The 19,864-nt window shown below is 43.0% G+C and overlaps 1 protein-coding gene across 2 annotated transcripts in view; it reads right to left on the bottom strand.

Moving 5' to 3' along the window:
- Positions 1 to 19,864, bottom strand: part of pigl (phosphatidylinositol glycan anchor biosynthesis, class L) — a 110,908-nt gene that overhangs the window by 50,880 nt on the left and 40,164 nt on the right. For both annotated transcript variants that reach the window (XR_011963351.1, XM_072590158.1), the window contains exon 3: positions 2,402 to 2,492. Coding sequence is in view for 1 of the 2 variants with exons in the window: in XM_072590158.1 (XP_072446259.1) it covers positions 2,402 to 2,492 (91 nt within the window). In the remaining variant the exon portion in view is untranslated. The remainder of the gene's footprint in view (positions 1 to 2,401; positions 2,493 to 19,864) is intronic.

Below are 19,864 nucleotides of genomic sequence, written 5' to 3'. Positions count from 1 at the left end.
CAGTTCATAGATGTCAACTTAAATTGCAGCTGTTTAGAAAATATTCATACGTTGCTTTGTTTTGTTAAGTGTCTACTCATTCCCATTTTCTCTAAGTTTACACAATACTATTAACTATTATTTTGGTAACAAAAAAATTGAAATATTTGTGTATTGATTTCATATTCTATGTAAAACATATCATCTATCAATTATTTTCAACATTTTAGAATTAGAGATCCTTGTGTGTGAGATGACACAAGAACTTAACTAGTATAGTGCTTACTGTAATTTTAGACAGGACACAAAGCAATGAGTCGAGCAATGGCCAATGGTTCAATTTAAATGATTCTCAGCTGGCAGGACTGTTTAAAGATTGATGAGTAGATACAGCAGCAAAAAAAAATTAAACTTCAAGGAAAGATTTCAATGTGAATACTGGTACCGCCTTGCTTTCGTGATCAGGAAAGTAGAAGACTTGAAATTAAACTTTATTACAACTAAGTATAAAGTCAATAAAGTTAAAGAAAAAACTTAGTTAGAAATCAGGAACTGTGAAATACTTTACCTAACAGCTTTCACATTAGTCAAGTATTAATTTGTTCAAAGAAAATAATTTTTGAAGGACCTGAATGGGGTCCCAGAGGGTTTGATTTTAGAACCATTTATTATTGTTTATAAATGACTAAATTGTTTAGGCAGTACAATTTAGAAGCTTAAGGATTGTATAAAACTTGATAATGTCGTAAATAGTGAACAAAGTAACAGACTTCAAGACGACTGAGAATGTTGAAACATGCAGACAATTTAGTATAGTTAAATTTGGAACGGTCTTCATACTGATACCCATCTTGGCAAGGAAGGAATGAGAAAGGAAATGTAAAGGTACTTTCAGCAGCTAACATCTTCTCTAGAGTTTCTCCACTCACAGGTAAAGCACGCTTCAGACCACCACCCGCCTCTCCACAACCTGATCCAACAGATTCAATCAGCTCCCCAGTCATGAGTGTGAAAAGTGAAGAAGCTAACAATAATGAGGAGGTGGTCCATATGCTTTTTGTCTGTGGCCTTCCTATGGACATTAAACCACATGAGCGTTACCTTCTCCTTCGAACATTTAAGTGATATGAAGGTTCACTGATCAAGCTAACATCAAAACAGCCAGGTGGCTTTGTTACATTTGACAGCAAAGCGGGAGCAGAAGCAGGAAAGAATGCTGCGTTTACCTACCATGCTGCTGCAGCTGCCGCACTTCATGCTTAAGATGCACTGGTATCCTCCATCTGAAGCATCTCCACAAGGATAGAAGTCTCGTCAGTTTTGTTAAGTATATAACTGCCCTTATTCAAGAATTCAGATTTCTCCATGGAGTGTGTGCAAGGGCAGACTGGATTCCGTTTTCAGGTTGGAGTTTACTGAAGGAGATTTTGGATAACTGGCTCATTTCCACTCATCTTGGAGGGGGTGGAGTGGTCACTAAGGACTGTGGATTTAAGAACTTTACTGGTGAACATATTTTTTCCACGTGGGAGGATCCTGGGGATCCTATCTATTGCATGGACTATTGTTGTTATCATTGTATGCTGTGTATCAATAACTTGCTTAAATACTGGCTGTCAGGTTCTTATGAATAAACTGGTAGCGCCTTTTAGTTGGTTATCATGGAATGATAAAAAGGAGGAAATGAGATGTCAAAGGGTTAATTTGTTTTGCTGACTTTTAAGAAATTGGATATTCTGGGAGGTGTGTTTTTTTGTCTTGCAGGCAGGATGTGACAATCTAGTCATACTCTATAAATACTTTAAATGTTTTAAGGAATAACCTAATCACACATTATTTCTGGAAATAATCTAATTACTTTGCTTGTGGGTGAATGTGACTATGGAGGAATGGCAGGAGGTTGTATCTTGCATGCATGAATGACCGTGATGTCAAACCCTGTATAAAAGGGAGGACTGTTCCCTTGTTCAGACAGCTTCACTTGACATGCTCCACAAGCATCGCAAAAAGTGTTAAGTGATCCTCCAAAAGCTTATACTTGCTTAATAAATTTTGGCTGTACACAGAACTTGGCATATTGCAGTTGCATCAAGTATCTAAGAACCTCAAGAAAAAGAACCTAACAATAACATATTTAATTGGTCATCTAGGTAACTGGAAAAAGTATTTTTATTTTATGTTGTGAATAGGGTGGTTGAGTGCCTGTGCACTCCTCCAGTCTTGGTCATAACATTGTGATAATGTTGTGATTTGATGTATAACCAAATATTCTCAGCTGAATAATAAGAATCCCAAGATGAAAAATCAAGAAGCATCTGCATAAGTAGAAAATATTCTCTCTGCATTCCTCCCAGAGGTCAAATCCGCTCTTTGATCAATGGAATCAAAGTGACAGGAGGAAACAGGCAGAGTTCAGACTCACCAAGCTGATGTGATGTATCTGTACGTATCTGAGGATAAGTTTTGCAATGAGCTCTGGGTCCCACTGTAGTTCTGGATTGTCTGCAAGATCTCTAGAGAAAATAAATAGGGACATAAATTAGTTCAAATTATAAAGAATGATAAGCCACAGAAGCATATTCATTCCATCAACCTTATGGGAAAACATCCCTCCACATTGAATTTGTCTAATTGAACTTTGGCTCACTCTTCACTTATATTTTAATATAAAGATTACTAGCAATTATGGATTCTTCCTTCAAGAAAATTTACCTGCAGAAAGAGTCCATCAAATTACACCTCAAAGACTAAGAGTCATAGAAATAGAGGGATTTGAAAATAAGGAAAAGAAGTTTAAAAAGGAACTGGAGTCAATGTAGATCAGGAAACACAGAAGGCATATCTAGGAAATAGGATGCAAGCAGCATCTCTTCATCTCTTTGAACTCACATGACCTGTATCTGTCCAAACTGGTTTAGGCCTGCCTCATTGCGTCTTTGGTCTCTTTGCAAAATTTGCCATCTCAGCCATTGTTAGTTACCAGTTACATCAGTTTGACAATCAATGATACTAGAGAAATCTCCAGCTTTTTTAGTTAGTCACTTTTTGCTGCCAGTCAGTTGTAGTCTCTGTGCCTGTTTGACATCGGTCATTGTTCAGATGATGAAGGTTATTAGGGTGGAAGATAGGATCTAGCCAGGAGTGCATTAGTTTAGTCTAGAGATAACAAAGGCAAAGGTTATTGGTTACTACAGCAAATGAGCAGTGGCAGACATGAAGTCAAGTGATGCAATGCAAACAAAATTATGCAATTTGTTGAAATGTAGTCAGAAGCTTATCTCAAGAGTTTAAACCAACATTGAATTTGCGAATGATTTGGTTCAGCCTCAGACAACCCAGGGAGAGGGCAGTGCTTGCTGGCTAAGGAATAGATTTGTACTTTTTCAGTACATTAGTGGAACAATCATCACTATGTACTCCATTAAATCCATCCCATCTTGAATACATCATACCTTAATATATTAAAGTTTACAGAGAAAAGTCTCATGTTCAAATAATTTTTCCTAATTAGTAACCTGTCATTCACAAATGCAAACATATCATGCTCAAGGACGGTGACCTGCGTTATACAGGCGCAGCGACAGTGGCCGGCAGCACACAGGTGCAGGGATGGTAACCGGTGTTACATAGGGCCAGGGACTGTGACCAGTGTCGCATAGGCACAGGGGTAGTCACCTACTGGCAGCAGGAAGTGACTAACTAAAAAGGCTGGACATTTCTTTAGTATCATTGATCATCAAAAAATTGGTAACTGACAGTGGCCGAGATGGCACACTTTGCAAAGAGACCAAAGATGCAATGAGGCAGCCCTAAACCAGCTTGGACAGATACAGGTCATGTGCGTTCAAAAAGAAATTTCTACAGGCAACAGTTTGAAGCTCAAACTTCAAACTACCAAATCTCAACAACATGTTATCCATTAAGGACTGTAAGGCTGATTAAATGAACTGTATGAGTGAGAACACTGTAGAAATCAGATTTTCCTGTGGGTGCAATGCCCTCAGGTAACTATTTGATTCTGCAGTAAGGATCAGCGCTTCAGAAATGAGACCAATTAAGCAGGTTATCAGGAGGTGCAGACAGCATGAAGATTATAAAAAGGCGGCCATTTCTGTCTTAAGCCTGGCTTCAGAACTGTTTGCAAGCTCTTCAGAAATATTTTGAACCATGTTTGTTAAGTCCTTAAGAGTTTACATGGAAATAAGAGACTAGAACTGCTAAACCCATCACTTCCAATTGTTCAGAATAATCTGCTGCCATAATCATTTATTTAATTGCACAAATAAGTAAAAGCAAGCTCTCCTCTGAAAATGAAGTGAAATCTTCCTCTTATCTGGAGAAATGCCTGAACAAAAGTGGACAAAGTTGAAAATCACACAAAACCAGGTTTTAGTCCATTTATATATTTGAAGGTTTATTTGAAGCACTAGCTTTCGGAGTGTTGCTCCTTCATCAGGTGGGTGTGAAGCATAAGACCATAACACACACAATTTATAGCAAAAGATTACAATGTCATGCAACTGAAATGATATGTTGAACAAACCTGGATTTTTCAGGTTTGTTCAACATATCATTTCAGTTGCATGATACTGTAATCATTTGCTATAAATGTAAAACGTTTCTGAACCCTTTCAAGTTTTACAACATCCTTCCTAAAGCAGGGAGACCAGAATTCACACAGTATTTCAAACGTGGCCTAACCAATGTCCTGTACAGCTGCAACTTGACCACTCAACTGCTATACTCAATGCACTGACCAATAAAGGCAAGCATACCAAACGCCTTTTTCACTGTTGTATCCACCTGCGACTCCAGTTTCAAGGAACTATGAACCTGAATTCCAAGGTCTCTTTGTTCATTAAAATTCCCCAGGAACTTAACATTAAGTGTATAAGTCTTACCCTGATTTGCCTTTCCAAAATGCAGTACCTCACATTTACCTAAATTAATCTCCATCTGCCACTCCTCGACCCACTAGCCCATCTTATCAAAATCCTGTTCTAATTCTGAGGTAACCTTCTTCGCTGTCCACTAACCCACCAATTTTGGTGTCATCTGCAAACTTACTAACCATACCTACTATGTTCACATGCACATCATTTATATAAATGATAAAAAGCAGTGGACCCAGCACAGATCCTTGTGGCAAACCACTGGTTACTGGTCTCCAATCTGAAAAGCAAGCCTCCACCACCACCTTCTGTCTTCTACCTTCAAGCCAATTCTGAATCCAAATGGCTGGTTCTCCTGTATCTCATGTGATGTAACTTTGCTAACCAGTCGACAATGAGGAACCTAGTTGAATGCCTTACTGAAGTCCATACAGATCACATCCACTGCTGTGCACTCATTAATCCTCTTCCTTACTTCAAAAAACTCAATCAAGTTTGTGAGACATGATGTCCCACGCATAAAGCTATGTTGTCTATCCCTAATCAGTCCTCGTCTTTCTGAATACATGTAAATCCTATCCCTCAGGATTCCATCCAACAACTTGCCCAACACTGATGTCAGGCTCACTGGTCTACAGTTCCCTGGCTTTTCCTTACCACCTTTCTAAAATAGTGGCACCACATTAGCCAACCTGCAGTCTTCCAGCACATCACCTGTGGCTATCCACGATACAAATATTTCAGCAAGAGGCCCAGCAATCACTTCTCTAGCTTCCTGCCAATCACAATGCAAACTCTGTTCCCAGTTCATTTAAATCGAGTGCTTTTGCTGTGATTTTAAATCTTTGGTGAACCATTAGTCTTAATGAGTGTGCATGCTTACACCAGTAGAGGCGAGGCATAGTGACATTAAGCTAACTCACCACTGCCTCTCATTACCCAGCCCAGCAGCAGCCCTTCTTGTCAGATTGGGAAGCAGCAGTAAGGCAGTTGTGGAAATGCTTCAGTAATAAAGGATATTTAAAAATTGCTAAGTTCATAACCTCAGTCTCTTCCCTTCCGCCTTTTCACCCTGCTCAACGTATCACAGCTGGGAGATTTGGTGGTTAGCTCAAGGTCAGAGGGCACACTTTCACAAAGGATTCTGGCACAAAGTGAGAGGCCCCACTGTGCAGTTCACTGGGCAATGGATCAGTGCATTAATCACAGACTACATAAGTCACTGGGTCATAGTGGAGCAGGGTAAAGACTGGGGCCAAGAAGGGAAATTAGTAACAGTTCAGTTTACAGTCCAGCAATTTAGTGTAGGTTACTTGCTATGGATTGCACTACACTGAAGGTTAGCTGGTCTCCTAGAGCCCAGCCTGCGCACTGAATGTTTGGAATGTGTTATAGAGCCATGGAGTAAAACAGCACGGAAACAGACTGTTTGGTCTAACTCATCCACGCTGCCAGACAGTCTAATCTGACCCTTTTGCCAGCATTTGTCCCATATCTCTTCAAACACCTTCTCTTTATACACCCATCCAGATATCGTTTATATTTTGTAATTATACCTGCTCCACCACTTCCTCTGGCAGCACATTCTATATATGTACCATCCTCTGCATTAAAAAGCCACCCTGCAGGTCCTTTTTAAATCTTTCCCCTTTCACCTTAAACTTATGGCCTCTAGTTTTGGACTCCCCCTCCCAAGGGGATAGACCTTGGTTATTCACCCTATCCATGCCCCTCATGATTTTGTAAAGTTCTATGAGGTCACTTCTCAGCCTCCAATACTTTAGGGATAAAATCCCTAGCCTACTCAGCTCCTCCCAATAACTCAAATTCATTTAGCCTCAAAATGTTAGATTTCTCTGTGTCCATGGATGCTGCCTGACCAGCTGTGGTTTTTAGCATCTTTTGTTGTCAACTAGTAGTATGGGTATGGAATGCTTTGCATGCAATGGTAGTAGATTCGCCAACTTTAAGTACATTTAAGTCATCATTGGACAAGCATATGGACGTACATGGAATACTGTAGGTTAGACGGACTTCAGATTGGAATGAGAGGTCGGCACAAGATCGAGAGCCAAAGGTCCTATACTGCGCTGTAATGTTCTATGTTCTTTATTTATGTACCTTTACATGTTTTAAGATCTTGAGCACCTGCTCTTCTGTAATATGAACTCTTTTCAAGGCATCACTATTTATTTCCACAAGTGCCCTCGCTTCCATGTTCTTCCCCACAGTAAATACTGATGTGAAATATCTGTTTAGTATCGCACCCATCTCCTGTGATTCCACACATAGATGGCCAAGTAAATCTGTTATGGTCTGCATTCTCTGCCTAGTTATTCTTTTGCCCTTAATGTACTACTAAATCTCTTTGGACTCTCCTAAACTCTTTGCCAAAGCTATCTCATATCCCCTTTCCGCCTTCCTGATTTCTCTCTTTAGTATATTCCTACTACTCACCTAGAGGTTCACTCATTCCAAGCTATCTCCTTTTTATTGACCAGACCCTCAAATTCTGTAATATTCCAACATTCCCTACACCTACCAGCCTTGCCTTTCACAGTACCAGGAACATCTCTGAAGTCTGGTAATCTCATTTTAAAGGGCTCCCACTTTCAACCATCCCTTTATTTAAGAATAGCCTCGCCCAATCAACTTTCGAAAATTCCTGTCTAAAACTGTCAAAATTGGCTGCGTTCCAATTTAGAACTTTAAACTTTTTGATCGATTCTATCTTTTACCATTTCTATTTTAAAACTAACAGAATTATGATCACTTGCCCAGTGTGCTCCCCATTGACACCTCCATAACTTGCCCTGCCTTATTTCTCAAGAGAAGGTCAAGTACTATTTCTTCTCAAATAGGTACATCCAGTGTTGTGGGAGGATATAGTTCAAACTCTGAGCAATTTAGTTCTCATTTTAAAGTAGGAATTTTTATTGTCGGACAGCTCAGGGTACAGTTTTGTTAAACAAGTGTAAATAATTTGTGTCTCAGCATACATACTGATTACATAGAACATAGAACAATACAGCACAGAACAGGCCCTTCGGCCCACGATGTTGTGCCGAACTTCTATCCTAGATTAAGCACCCATCCATGTACCTATCCAAATGCCGCTTAAAGGTCGCCAAATGATTCTGACTCTACCACTCCCACGGGCAGCGCATTCCATGCCCCCACCACTCTCTGGGTAAAGAACCCACCCCTGACATCTCCCCTATACCTTCCACCCTTCACCTTAAATTTATGTCCCCTTGTAACACTCTGTTGTACCCAGGGAAAAAGTTTCTGACTGTCTACTCTATCTATTCCTCTGATCATCTTATAAACCTCTATCAAGTCACCCCTCATCCTTCGCCGTTCCAACGAGAAAAGGCCGAGAACTCTCAGCCTATCCTCGTACGACCTATTCTCCATTCCAGGCAACATCCTGGTAAATCTTCTCTGCACCCTCTCCAAAGCTTCCACATCTTTCCTAAAGTGAGGCGACCAGAACTGCACACAGTACTCCAAATGTGGCCTAACCAAAGTCCTGTACAGCTGCAACATCACTTCACGACTCTTGAATTCAATCCCTCTGCTAATGAACGATAATACTCCATAGGCCTTCTTAGAAACTCTATCCACCTGAGTGGCAACTTTCAAAGATCTATGTACATAGACCCCAAGATCCCTCTGTTCCTCCACCTGACTAAGAACCCTACCATTAACCCTGTATTCCGCATTCTTATTTGTTCTTCCAAAATGGACAACCTCACACTTGGCAGGGTTGAACTCCGTCTGCCACTCCTCAGCCCAGCTCTGCATCATATCTAAGTCCCTTTGCAAACGACAAATGCCCTCCTCACTGTCCACAACTCCACCTATCTTCGTATCATCTGCAAATTTACTGACCCACATTTCGACTCCCTCATCCAAGTCATTAATCCAAGTCATTACAAACAGCAGAGGACCCAGAACTGATCCCTGCGGAACTCTACTTGTAACTGGGCTCCAGGCTGAATATTTACCATCTACCACCACTCTCTGACTTCGATCGGTTAGCCAGTTTTCTATCCAATTGGCTCTATCCCATGCCTTTCCGCATAAGCCTACCATGGGGAACCTTATCAAATGCCTTACTAAAATCCATGTACACTACATGCACTGCTCTACCCTCATCCACATGCTTGGTCACCTCCTTGAAGAATTCAATAAGACGTGTAAGGCAAGACCTACCCTTCACAAATCCGTGCTGGCTGTCCCTAATCAAGCAGTGTCTTTCCAGATACTCATACATCCTATCCCTCAGTACCCTTACATTATGAGAAAGTCTGATGATTGCTGATGAAGTGTCACCAGACTTGGAACGTTAACACCGCTTTCTCCCCACAGATGCCAGACCCGCTGAGGTTTGCCAGCAATATTTTTTTGTTTCATGATATAGACTGAAGTGTTTTAGTAAGTTAATGTCCATGCTAATGTGTGAATTCCTGTGTTTCTTATCCACTCCAGTGTTAACTGTCCATTTAATTTCTAGCCTGGAGTCTGATCTGCGTAAAGTCCTGGTGAACATGGATTTTCCAATGGACAGTAAAACTTCAGTACTTCCAGATATCAAGGATGATGTGATGAAAGTAGGTCAGTGGGGTATTTCTGAATTTAAGGTTACTGTCAATTTCTCTTGTTAAGTGTTTTCATAATGCAGTGATTAAAAATGTTGGAATAAGAAAATGTTATGTTGTCTGTCTGTTGATAACATTAATTACCTCCTGAGTAAGGAGCACGCAAACAACTTTACTGCAACAGACATGCTATGAAGTTGATGACATGTACTGCACCTTTACGAGAGAGAGAGAATGCTGTTCTGAACCGAGATGTTACAAGCATATGACTAGATGGCAATCCCAGAGTGTACTAGAATATTGAAAATATATACCATTTGGCTGTTAAAAAGCTACCTGATTTTTGGTTGCTGTTTTGACAACAATTTGAATTTAACCAGCTTAAGTTATGCCCAGGATACTAGAAACCAGTTGAGGTGGAACTTATTGTTTTGCCAACATCAAACCCATGAGACGATCGATGATGGGGGTTTTAAGAAAGCAGATATTTTGAAAACTGGTCAGAGAGCAACTCCCATAGAGAGAGAAACTCCTGAAGAGTTAATTACCACTCTCAAAGAAATTAGAAAACACTCTGTGTCAAAGGTACCTTTACATGTAAAATATACTCTCAGTAAAAAGGACGACAACCCAGGGAGATCAGCAGCTGAAAGAGTGAAGACACAGAAGACGACAGAGACGGTGTGGTTTTGAAATTAAGCTGATGTAATTTTAATAAGTATCTTCTTGGAACAGCATATTGTTATAGAGTTGGATGCAGATAGTAAGCAGTTAAGAGAAAGTGGGGGGGCTTAGATTTGTTAATAGTTTTGTTTAATGTTCACTTTTAGAGTTCGAAAATAAATTTATGTTACTTTCTTTAAATAGTGGAATTTGGGAGTTCTCTGTCACTCATTTTAACAGATTACGAGGCGAGGCAAGCTTTTCTGAGTGTTTGGTTTAATTTACTGAAAAGGTTTACCTCGTGTCGTAACATTCAATAGAAGCAGATCAGTTCTATGGATAATTTTGAAAAAGTGAACAGCAAGGGAAATCTCATCTTTGTTGCTTATGATGAGACTACATTGAGCCTTGTGATGCCATCTATTTCCAGCACACCACACACGGCAACAGGATAAGGTGCCCCTGGACTTGTGTGTGCTGGAATCAAGTGATGAACTGCTATCCTGGTTTTACATAGGCAGGGAGACAGCTGTGAATTCAATTTGGTGAGTTCAATCAAGACTTCATTGGTGAATTCAATTTGGAGCACACAGGTCCATGCAACAAATATCTGCATCATGGAATCTTAATTCAGTAACACAGCCAAATGTAAACTGATCAACTGTCCGAGTGCCTGTCCTGGTGTTCCTATACAGCTTTATCCCAATGGTTAACAAGATACTGCCTGGTTGTAAGGTTGAATCTCACAGGATCCAGGGAGAGTTAGCTAATTGGATGCAAAATTGGCTTGACAGTAGAAGGGTGGTGGTAGAGAGCTTTATTTTTCGAAACTGGATGCCTGTGACCAGCAATATGCCATGGGGATTGGTGCTGTGCCCACTGTTATTTGTCATTTATATAAATGATTTGGACGAGTATTTAGGAGGCATGATTAGTAAGCATGCAGAATACACCAAGATTGGTGGTATAGAGGACAGTCAAGGTGGTTATCTGGGAGTACAATGAAATCTTCATCAATTGGGCCAGTAGGCTGATGAGTGACAGGTGGAGTTTAACTTAGATAAATGGCAAGTGTTGCATTTTCGTGGGTCAAACCAGGGCAGGACTTACACAGTCAATGGTAGGGCCCTTGAAAAGCATTAGACAACAGAAATCATAGGTCCTTGAAGGTGAAGTCACAGGTAGATAGAGTACTGAAGAAGGCTTTTGGCATGCTTAGAATCATAGAATTCCTGCAGTGCAGAAGTAGGCCATTTGGCCCATCGAGTCCACACCGATCCTCTGAAGTGCAGCCTACCCAGCCCACTCCATCCCTGTAACCCTGGCACCTTCTATTCTAGAATTCCTTTGCTCCAAATCCTAGCTCTATCTCATAGGTGAGATTGTAGCAGCAATTTTGGTTGAGAGAGGAGGGATTCAGAGGAAAGGTGGACGTCACTTGGCTTCACAAGACCTCCTGGTCAAATGTAAGGATTGGGAGTGCTGGTGGTGAGATGGGCGCCTGGATTGAATTACTTACGGGCAAAATTCACATTTCAACAAGGTTCCCCATAGGAGACTGATTAGCAAAGTTGGATCTCATGGAATACAGGGAGAACTAGCCAGTTGGATACAGAACTGTTTCAAAGGTAGAAGACAAAGGATGGTAGTGGAGGATTGTTTTTCAGACTGGAGGCCTGTGACCAGTGGAGTGCCACAAGGATCGGTGCTGGGCCCTCTACATTTTGTCATTTACATAAATGATTTGGATGCGAGCATAAGAGGTACAGTTAGTAAGCATGCAGATGACACCAAAATTGGAGGTGTAGTGGACAGCAAAAGAGGGTTACCTCAGATTACAACAGGATCTTGATCAGATGGGCCAATAGGCTGAGAGGTGGCAGATGGAGTTTAATTCAGATAAATGCAAGATGCTGCATTTTGGGAAAGCAAATCTTAGCAGGACGTATACACTTAATGGTAAGGTCATAGGGAGTGCTGCTAAACAAAGAGACCTTGGATTGCAGGTTCATAACTCCTTGAAGGTGGAGTCGCAGGTAGAAAGGATAGTGAAGAAGGCATTTGCTATGCTTTCATTTATTGGTCAGAGTACTGAATACAGGAGTTGGGAGGTCATGTTGCGGCTGTACAGGACATTGGTTAGGCCACTGTTGGAATATCGCATACAATTCTGGTCTCCTTCCTATCGGAAGGATGTTGTGAAACTTGAAAGGGTTCAGAAAAGATTTACAAGGATGTTGCCAGGGTTGGATGATTTGAGCTGTAGAGAGAGGCTGAACAGGCTGGGGCTGTTTTCCCTAGAGGTTTACAAAATTATGAGGGGCAAATAGACAAAGTCTTTTCCCTGGGTTGGGGGAGTCCAGAACTAGAGGGCATAGGTTTAGGGTGCGAGGGGAAAGATATAAAAGAGACCTGAGGGGCAACGTTTTCACATCGAGGGTGGTATGCGTACGGAATGAGCTGCCAGAGGAAGTGGTGGAGGCTGGTACAATTGCAACATTTAAGAAGCATTTGGATGGGTATATGAATAGGAAGGGTTTGGAGGGATATTGGCCAGGTGCTGGCAGGTGGGACTAGGTTGGGTTGGGATATCTGGTCGGCATGGACGGGTTGGACCGAAGGATCTGTTTCCATGCTGTACATCTCTATGACTATGAATGAAAACAACATGTCTACTTTAATTGATTGGTGTATGAGGACAAGCAAATCTTTTTGTACATCTAAACTTCCAGAATATATCAACTTTTAAATAATACTCTTCCTTTCTGTTTATAACTTCATATTTAGGCATGGTCTATTCCATCTACCACTTGGTCAACTTATCGAAAGCACCCTGAATCCTCCTCACAACCCTGCCCAGTTTTGTGTCATCAGCAAACATGGAAATATTCCTTCATCCAGGTCATTTATCTATATTGTGAATAGCTAGGGCCCAAGCACTGATCTTTGCGGTACCCCATTGGTCACTGCCTGCCATTTTAGTCCAACATTGTTTCCTGTCTGTCCAACCAGTTCTCGATCCATGCTAATATATTACCCACTACAAACCTGTATCCCATGTGCCTTAACTTTGCGCACTCATCTCTTATGAGAAACTGTATTAAAAGCCTTTTGAAGATTTAAATACACCACATCCACTGGTTCTCCCTTGTCTATTCTTTTAGTGACATCCTCAAAAATCTCCAGTAGATATGTTAAGCGTGGTTTGCCTTTCATAAACCCGTACTGGCTTTGTCCAATCAATGTAATGTTTTCCAAATGTTCTATTATCCCATCTTTCACAAAAGACTCCAACATTGTCCTCACTACTGATGTCCTCACCTTCATTCCCCTACGCTCCCAGATTAACGAGTTCAACATGCGGCGAGGAACATTGAACAATTCTTCCGCCGCCTTCACCTCGCGCCTACTTCTTCAACCAGGATTCTTGCCCACCCTCTGACAACCCCTTCTCCCGCCTCCAACACACCCCATCCACCTGGACACCCCGTGCTGGCCTCTTACCTGCCCTCGATCTCTTCATAGCCAACTGCCGCCACGACATTAACTGCCTCAACTTCTCCACCCCTCTCACCCACTCCAACCTCTCACCCTCGGAACGTGCAGCCCTCTACTCCCTCCGTTCCAACCCCAACCTCACTATCAAACCAGCAGACAAGGGAGGCGCGGTAGTAGTTTGGCGCACCGACCTTTACACCGCTGAGACTAAACGCCAGCTCGTGGAAATCTCCTCCGACTGCCCCCTTGACCATGACCCCACCTCCCACCACCAAACCATCATCTCCCAGACCATCCATAACCTCATCACCTCAGGGGATCTCCCATCCACTGCCTCCAATCTCAGTCCCACAACCCGGCACCGCCCGTTTCTACCTCCTGCCCAAAATCCACAAACCTGACTGCCCCAGCCAACCCATTGTCTCAGCCTGCTCCTGCCCCACCGAACTCCTCTCTGCATACCTCGACATGGTCCTGTCCCCCTGAGTCCAAGAACTCCTCACCTACGTTCGGGACACCACCCACACCCTCCACCTCCTCCATGATTTTCACTTCCCCGGCCCCCAACGCCTTACCTCCACCATGGATATCCAGTCCCTGTACACCTCCATCCCCCATCACGAAGGACTCAAAGCCCTCCGCTTCTTCCTTTCCCGCCGTACCAACCAGTACCCTTCCACTGACACCCTCCTTCGACTGACTGAACTGGTCCTCACCCTGAACAACTTCTCTTTCCAATCCTCCCACTTCCTCCAAACCAGAGGAGGAGCCATGGGCACCCGCATGGGCCCCAGCTATGCCTGCCTCTTCGTAGGATATGTGGAACAGTCCATCTTCCGCAGCTACACTGGCACTACACCCCTTTTCCTCTGCTATATCAATGACTGTATCGGCACTGCCTCGTGCTCCCACGAGGAGGTTGAACAGTTCATCCACTTTACCAACATCTTCCACCCCGACCTCAAATTCACCTGGACCGTCTCAGACTCCTCCCTCCCGTTCCTAGACCTTTCCATTTCTATCTCGGGGGACCGAATCAACACGGACATTTACTATAAACCGACCGACTCCAACAGCTACCTAGACTACACCTCCTCCCACCCTGCCCCCTGTAAAAACACCATCCCATATTCCCAATTCCTTCGTCTCCGCCGCATCTGCTCCCAGGAGGACCAGTTCCAATACCAAACAACCCAGATGGCCTCCTTCTTCAAAGACCGCAATTTCCCCCCAGACGTAGTCGACGATGCTCTCCACCGCATCTCCTCCACTTCCTGCTCCTCCGCCCTTGAGCCCCGCACCTCCAACCGTCACCGGGACAGAACCCCACTGGTCCTCACCTACCACCCCACCAACCTCCATATACGTTGTATCATCCGTCATCATTTCCGCCACCTCCAAACGGACCCCACCACCAGGGATATATTTCCCTCCCCTCCCCTAGCAGCGTTCCAAAAAGACCACTCCCTCCGTGACTCCCTCGTCAGGTCCACACCCCTCCACCAACCCAACCTCCACTCTCGGCACCTTCCCTTGCAACCGCAAGAAATGCAAAACGTGCACCCACACCTCCCCCCTTACTTCACTCCAAGGCCCCAAGGGATCCTTCCATATCCACCACAAATTCACCTGCGCCTCCACACACATCATTTATTGCATCCGCTGCACCAGATGTAGCCTCCTCTATATTGGGGAGACAGGCCGCCTACTTGCAGAACGTTTCAGAGAACACCTCTGGGACACCCGGACCAACCAACCCAACCACCTTCAACACTTCAACTCCCCCTCCCACTCCACCAAGGACATTCAGGTCCTTGGACTCCTCCATCGCCAGACCATAGCAACACGGCGGTGGAGGAAGAACACCTCATCTTCCGCCTAGGAACCCTGCAACTACAAGGGATGACCTCAGATTTCTCCAGTTTCCTAATTTCCCCTCCCCCCACCTTGTCTCAGTCAAATCCCTCGAACTCAGCACCACCTTCCTAACCTGCAATCTTCTTCCTGACCTCTCTGCCCCCACCTCTACTCCAGCCTATCACCCTGACCTTGACCTCCTTCCACCTATCGCATTTCCAACGCCCCTCCCCCAAGTCCCTCCTCCCTACCTTTTATCTTAGCCTGCTTGGCACACTTTCCTCATTCCTGAAGAAGGGCTCATGCCCAAAACGTCGATTCTCCTGCTCCTTGGATGCTGCCTGACCTGCTGCGCTTTTCCAGCAACACATTTTCAGCTCTACTGATGTTAGGCTATAATTGGACTGTAATTCTCTATTTGTCCCCTTCTTTTTAAATTGTGGGGCAACATTTGCCATCCACCAATCTATCGGAACTGCCTCTGAATCTGGATAATTTTGGAAGATGGCCATGAATGCATCATATATTTCCAGGGGAATTTCCTTTAGATCTCTGGATGTAGATTATCAGGACCTTGCGATTTGTCAGTCTTTAATCCTATTAATTTCTTCAGCATCATTTTCTTTCCAATACGGATTTCCTTCCTAGACATCAGGCTATGAAGAGAGAGCAGGGCAATGGAATTATTCTGGGAGTTTGTGCAAGGGCAACAGGGAAAGAGTGGGGAGTGTGTTTAGTTTAGGATTGATACAGACTTATGGAGAGAGGTTTGCAGGAATGTTTGGGATTGTTATAGGGCTAAGGGAAGAAAGCATTCTTAGAATTGAGACAGGAATATGAGGAGACAACAGGAAAGTGGGTTTAGTATGGAGGTTAATAGAAGGCTATGAAAGGGGAATACATTTGCAATTCATGCATGTTTGGGGAAGAGGGTAGGCAGTGGGATTGATGTAGGATTGGTGTCGGGCTATGGGGAAAAACCAGAGCAGTGGCATTAATTTGGGGATTGGACACAGTAAAAGGCAATCAGTTGAGTGCAAGGAAGCAGGATTAGTTTAAGATTGATAAAGTAAAGAGTAATGGGGCAAGAGCCAGGTGTGATAGGGATTCGTTTGAGATTGTTACACCTAATAGTCTGCACAAACCAATAACGCAGATGATTGTCTGCTAAACTGTAAAGTTTGATGGTGTTAACCAATCTATGCAGCTGCTATCATATGCCTCTTAATGGACAAACTGAAAAGTGACAATCTCATGATTGTGCCTACTCCCATTTTACAGGAGTTTGTGAAGTTGGGTCATCTGTTCCACAGATTTGAGCACAAGAGCGGGTGATCATATGTTCAAGTATTTTTCCCCTACACAGTTTATTTGAAAAACTGAAAAGCTAATGGAATCTTGGTATTTTTTTTAGAATAGTCATGTTGTTACAATTATTTAAGACGTTAGTGAGACCACAGCTCGAGTAATGTGTCCAGTTTTGGTCTCCTTACTGGAGGAAGGTTGTGGTGGCACTGGAGGCTGTTCAGAGGAGGTTCACCAGATTGATTCCACGGACGCAAGGGCTGTTGAATACCACGGGGCTTGTATTCACTGGAGTTCAGAAGAATGGGGAGGGGGGGGGGGGGGGGAGTCTGATTGAGGTATATAATGCTAAATGGAATTGATAAGGTGGCTGTAGAACAGATATCCCCACTTCTGGGACTGTCCAGCACAAGAGGTCAAGGGTGTGAGCATTCAGGATCGCAAAATCATTACATTGCAGAAGGCCATTGAGTCTACTGCGTCTATATCAACTCTTTTAATGAGCATTTCACAGTGCCATTCACCGGCCACCTCCCTATAACCCTGCATATTGTTCCTGTTCAAATAATTCCCTTGAAGTACTCTCAGGCAATGTATTTCAGACCCTACCCATTCAGAGTCATACAGCATGGAAACAGACCTTTCGGTCCAACTTGTCTGGTCTTGATTATACTTTCCAATCTGACCTCGTCCCATTGACCAACATTTGGCCCAAAGCCATTTAACTTTTCGTATTCATAAACCCTCCTTAATTGCCTTTTAAATGTTATAATTGTACCTGCCTCCACTACTTCCCCTGGTAGATTGTTCCATACATTCACATGAAAAAGTTACTTTGCAGGTAGTTTAAAATTTTTCCCCTTTCACCTGAAACATGTATGAGAGAAACAAATATGCAGGGGGACTGGGGAGACTTGCAGGAGCAATAGGATTGTCAAAGTAGGGGATATTAATTTTCCTAACATAGGCTGGGACTGCCATAGCGTTAATGGCTTAGATGGGATGGAATTTGTTAACTGCATTCAGGAATGTTTCCTCAAGCAGTATATAAAGGGTCCTACACGGGAAGGGGCAAAACGTATTCTACTCTTGGGGAATAGGGCAGGACAGGTGACTGAGGTGACATAGGGGGAGCACTTTGAGAACAGTGACCATAGTTTTATTAAATTGAAAATAGTTATGGAGAGGGAGAGAATTGGTCCACAAGTTCAAGTTCTAAATTAGGGCAAGGTGGATTTTGATGAAATTGCAGAAGCTGATTGCAGGCAAAGGCACTTCCAGTAAGTGGGAGTCCTTTAAAAGTGTGATAGCTAGAGTTCAAGGTCTATATGTTCCTGTGAGAGTGAAGAGCGAAGTTGGCAAGATTAGGGAACCCTGGATGACAAAAGATATTGAGGCTTTGACCAGAGAAAAGGAGGAGGCATGGTACAGGCAGCTGGGATCAAGGGAATCCCTGTAGGTCTATATGGAATATAGGAGTTTACTGAAGGAAATCAGCAGGGTGAAAATTGGGCATGAGATAGCCTTGCCTGAGAAGATTAGGGTGAATCCAAAGGGATTCTTTAAGTATATTAAAGGAAAAGGAATAGCTAGAGAGAGAGAGAGAATAGGACCCCTCAAGGACCAAAGTGGACATGTATGTATAGAACCACAGGAGATGGGCATGGTCCTCAATGAATAATTCTTCTCTGTGTTTAATATGGAGAAAGACATGAAGACTTGGGAATTTGGGTAAGTTAATGGTAATATCGTGGGGACAGTCCATAATCACAGTAGAGGTGGTGTTGGTCATATTAGAATGTATGAAGATGGATAAATCTCCTGACCAGATATATCCAAGAACACTGCAAGAGGCTAAAGAAGAAATTGTGGAGGCCCTGGCTGATATACTTGCACCATCATTAGCCATGGATGAAGTCCAGAAAGACTGGAGGATAGTGAATGTTGTGTTCTTATTTGAGAAAGGCTGCAAAGGAAAACCTGGGAACTATGGACCAGCAAACCTAACATCTCTGGTAGGAAAGTTATTTGAGAAGATTCTGAGGGGTAAGATATACATGCATTGGAAAGATACCGTTTGATTAGGAGTAACACCATGACTTTCTGCATGGGAGATCATGCCTCACAAATTTGTTAGAGTTCTTTGATTAAGTGACCAAGAAGGCTGATGAGGGCAGGGCAGTTGATGTAGTCTCTATACAATAAAGCCTTTGATAAGGTTCCACATAGTAGGCTGCTCTGGAAAGTTAGGTTGCATGGAATCCAGGGAGAGCTGGTAAATTGGATCACAATTAACTTGATGGTAGGAAGCAGAAGGAGTAGTTGAAGGATGCTTGGTGGACTGGAGGCCTGTGACTAGTGGTGTGCCTCAGGAGTCAGTGCTGGGCCTATTGCTGTAAGTTATTAATGATTTTATAAACCTTTATAAAGTCACTTGTCAGCCTTCGAAGCTCCACGGAAAAAAGCCCCAGCCAATTCAGCCTCTCCCTACAACTCAAACTCTCCAGTCCCCACAACATCCTTGCAAATCTTTTCTGTACCCTCACAAGTTTAATAACATCCTTCCCATAGAAGGCAATCAGAATTGTGTACAGTATTCTAAAAGTGGCTTACCAATATCCTGTACAGCCACAACATTATGTCCCAGCTTCTATACTCAATCTTCTGATCAATGTAGGAAAACGTGCCAAATGTCTTCTTTACCACCCTGTAACTCCACTCTGAAGGACCTATGCACCTGCACCCCTCTGTCTCTCTTTGTCCGGCAGCACTCCCCAGGGCACGACCATTAAGTGTATAAGTTCTATCCTGGTTTGTCTTACCAAAATGCAACATCTTACATTTATCTAAATTAAAATGCACCTACCACTCCTCAGCCTGTAAGCCATATGATCAAATTGTATTCTGAGATAACTTTATTCACTGTCCACTACACCACCTATTTGATGTCATCTGCAAACTTAGTAACCATACTCGTTGAGTGAAGAAGTTTTTCTTCAGTGACTTTTGTTTTTTTTTAAGATTAAATTAGATTTCCTACAGTGTGGAAACAGGCTCTTCAGCCCA

Source organism: Chiloscyllium punctatum, chromosome 19 (genome assembly GCF_047496795.1).
Source record: "Chiloscyllium punctatum isolate Juve2018m chromosome 19, sChiPun1.3, whole genome shotgun sequence".
In the NCBI taxonomy this organism is placed as follows: Eukaryota; Metazoa; Chordata; class Chondrichthyes; order Orectolobiformes; family Hemiscylliidae; genus Chiloscyllium; species Chiloscyllium punctatum.
Note: the sequence above shows the minus strand (reverse complement) of the source record. Positions and strands in the feature narration are given on the sequence as shown.